At 36.7% G+C, this 3,009-nt stretch overlaps 1 protein-coding gene across 1 annotated transcript; it reads left to right on the forward strand.

Annotated features, from left to right (window-relative positions):
- Positions 1–72: 72 nt before the first annotated feature.
- Positions 73–3,003, forward strand: LOC104916235 (5'-AMP-activated protein kinase catalytic subunit alpha-1-like; the record flags this gene model as incomplete). The annotated part of the gene is made up of 2 exons (XM_010727241.3): positions 73–302; positions 2,419–3,003. Coding segments are annotated over 2 exons (762 nt in total), but the record flags the coding sequence as incomplete, so codon positions are not given.
- Between the last annotated feature and the right edge of the window lie 6 nt (positions 3,004–3,009).

The following is a 3,009-nucleotide window of genomic DNA, read 5'->3' on the forward strand; positions in this document are numbered from 1 at the left end:
AAAAAAAAAGTGGTGTGTGTTAAGTTTTTTTTTTTAAAGTATTAAACAGGAATCACTAATAGTTAACCTTTTCCCAGGTTATATGCAGGTCCAGAAGTAGATATTTGGAGCAGTGGGGTTATTCTCTATGCGTTGTTATGTGGAACACTTCCATTCGATGATGATCACGTGCCAACACTTTTTAAGAAGATATGCGATGGTATCTTTTATACCCCTCAGTACCTGAATCCATCTGTCATTAGTCTTCTGAAACATATGCTGCAAGTAGATCCAATGAAGAGAGCAACAATCCGAGACATTAGGTAAAATATTAACTGATGTCTGTTCAAAGAATGCTAGGATTATTATCTTAGTGCACATGTGCAGTATGAAGAAACTATTCAGACAACTTATCCTTGTTTTACAGTATAAGAGGAAAAAATCAGCTTCTGGTCATTTGGCCTTTGGTGTTTCTCATCTTCCTGGACAAAAATGTGTCTATTGGAGGCCACAGTTAAACATGCTATAGGAATTTTGAGAAACTTGATTTAGGACTGCGTTTATAAAGTTGCTGCAGAATGACTTGCAAAACTGCACAGCACTATTGATTTCTGGACAAAGAAATTCTTGGCTTAAGTACCACTGTTCTGTGCTTTAAATATCTGCGGAAACGTTACCGCTCTTAATTCAGCATAACTACTATTTAATTCATGCTTTTGGAGACTGTGAGAAAGACATGTTCAGATGAATATTCCATGTTAAGATAACTCTTCTTGTTCTGGCTTCAAAATCCTGGCATGAATGTGTGTAAGACTAACAATTACTACACCGATTTTTTGATGAGCTAAATCTACAAATATATTTGAATCTGGAGCCCATGGTGGCTGTGATTTTTGAAGTGGGTGATTGCGTTGGCAAATATGAAATGTTTAAAACAAAGAATTGATGCCCAGTAAGCTGCTGGAAGTAGTACAGCTTTAGGTTTTTGTTTCCTTTGTGAGGAGTTCTAAGAAAAGGGTACTGAAATACTATCTTAATGAAGATGATGCTTCTTCTAGTCTTAGAAGTTAGGAAACTATGTTTATATTTTTTCATCTTAAGAAAAAAATGTGGCGCATATCATATATATTCTTTACTACTTCATTACAACAAAGAATATTTTTTGCAAGTCCTATCAGAAAACAAAAGCACTGAGAACTAAGAGCTGTACAACTTGAGTGGATAGGAACTGAGCTCATTTAAGTCACCTTAAGTCTAGAAGAAGTATTGGAAAAGATGTTAAAAAACTTTGGTTGCAGAACATGGGTGGATTTTGAATCCTTAATAGTTCTGTACTTAGCCATAAAACATCATGTCAGTTTAAAGGGCAACCTGACTAATTAACTGAATCCCTTAGTTGTTTCATGGCCAAATCTTTGCAAGTGCAAGAGGAGAGGCTCATTTTAATGAATACTAACAATGTTCTAGGCACGTTTACCCAGCTTGGGCTGTGCTTTGTAGTGGCATAGGAAAAATCTGCTTCTAAAGCATTCATTATTGATGAAAGTGTATTTTACTCAACTCATTAGTGCTGAAACTAGAGCTTCACAAATGCAACTGCTCTTCAATCTGTAGCAGATCTTTAGTTTTGGAAGTTTTCTTTTATGTAGCACCTTGTCATGCCATATCGTTTGGCTAGTTAAGCAGCTTTCTCCAGGCACATAGGTTACTTGATGACAGAAAAAAAAGTGTCTGTTTGTTGGCTTTTTTCCTTCTATGAAAACTATTTTATAAATACAGCAGTAGAGATATTTTCCATATCCTTCCCTCAATTTTGTATCTCTTGGAGACAAGCTGTGGTTCTGAATGGGGGAAAAAAAATTGACAGCGACACGGTCTAGTGGCAGTATCGGTGGTAGGTGGATGGTTAGGCTAGATGTTTGCAGTGGTCTTTTCCAACTTTTTTTGATTCTTAAGGGCAGCACAGTTGATTTTATTCAAAAATGCTCACTTGAGTATCTTGATGGGATAGCCTAAGAATTGTAGCAGGACAGCATAAGAATTTCAGCTGAAATATTCTTAAATCTAAGGTACTAGAAATAGGAAAAAAATCAACCACCTATTCATATATGCATCAAGCTGATGAGTTACAATAAGGAGTTTTTGAAGCTCAGGTAGTTGCAACATTTCTAGGAAAGAAGGTGTGGGTTTTTATTTTTTTTTTAAAGCTGAATGTCTAACAAAATGTAATGAAGTCATTAATGCTTACTTTTTATTTTATAGAATTTTTCAGTTGCTTTATTGTGCAGATTGCTTTGTTGGAAGCACAGAGAAGGGACACTTGGGCTGACAGTTGTGATTTCTTTGTGTACATATGAAATATAACTTCTAAAAAATAATCTATTGCTAAGAAGGCTTGCTCCGCACACAGACTCAAACTTTGTTTGTTTTTAAATCTAGAGAACACGAATGGTTTAAGCAGGACCTTCCCAAATACTTGTTTCCCGAAGACCCTTCATATAGCTCTACCATGATTGATGATGAAGCCTTAAAAGAAGTATGTGAGAAGTTTGAATGTACCGAAGAGGAAGTGCTAAGTTGTCTGTATAGCCGAAATCATCAGGATCCTTTAGCAGTTGCTTATCACCTCATTATAGATAACAGAAGAATAATGAACGAGGCCAAAGACTTCTATCTGGCTACAAGCCCACCAGATTCTTTTCTTGATGATCACCATCTGTCTCGTCCTCATCCAGAGAGAGTGCCATTCTTAGTAGCTGAGGCACCACGGCCTCGCCATACTCTTGATGAGCTGAATCCACAGAAATCAAAACACCAAGGTGTAAGAAGAGCGAAGTGGCACTTGGGGATACGGAGTCAGAGTCGACCAAATGATATAATGGCTGAAGTCTGTCGAGCAATTAAGCAGCTGGATTATGAATGGAAGGTAAAAGAATATAATTTGTTTACTACAAGCAACAGTAGATTTTGAGCTGTGTTGTTATATAGCCTAGAAGTCTAAAAAAACTGCCTCTTCCTGATATAGGCTGG

This window comes from Meleagris gallopavo, unplaced genomic scaffold, assembly GCF_000146605.3.
Source record: "Meleagris gallopavo isolate NT-WF06-2002-E0010 breed Aviagen turkey brand Nicholas breeding stock unplaced genomic scaffold, Turkey_5.1 ChrUn_random_7180001876240, whole genome shotgun sequence".
Classification (NCBI taxonomy): Eukaryota; Metazoa; Chordata; class Aves; order Galliformes; family Phasianidae; genus Meleagris; species Meleagris gallopavo.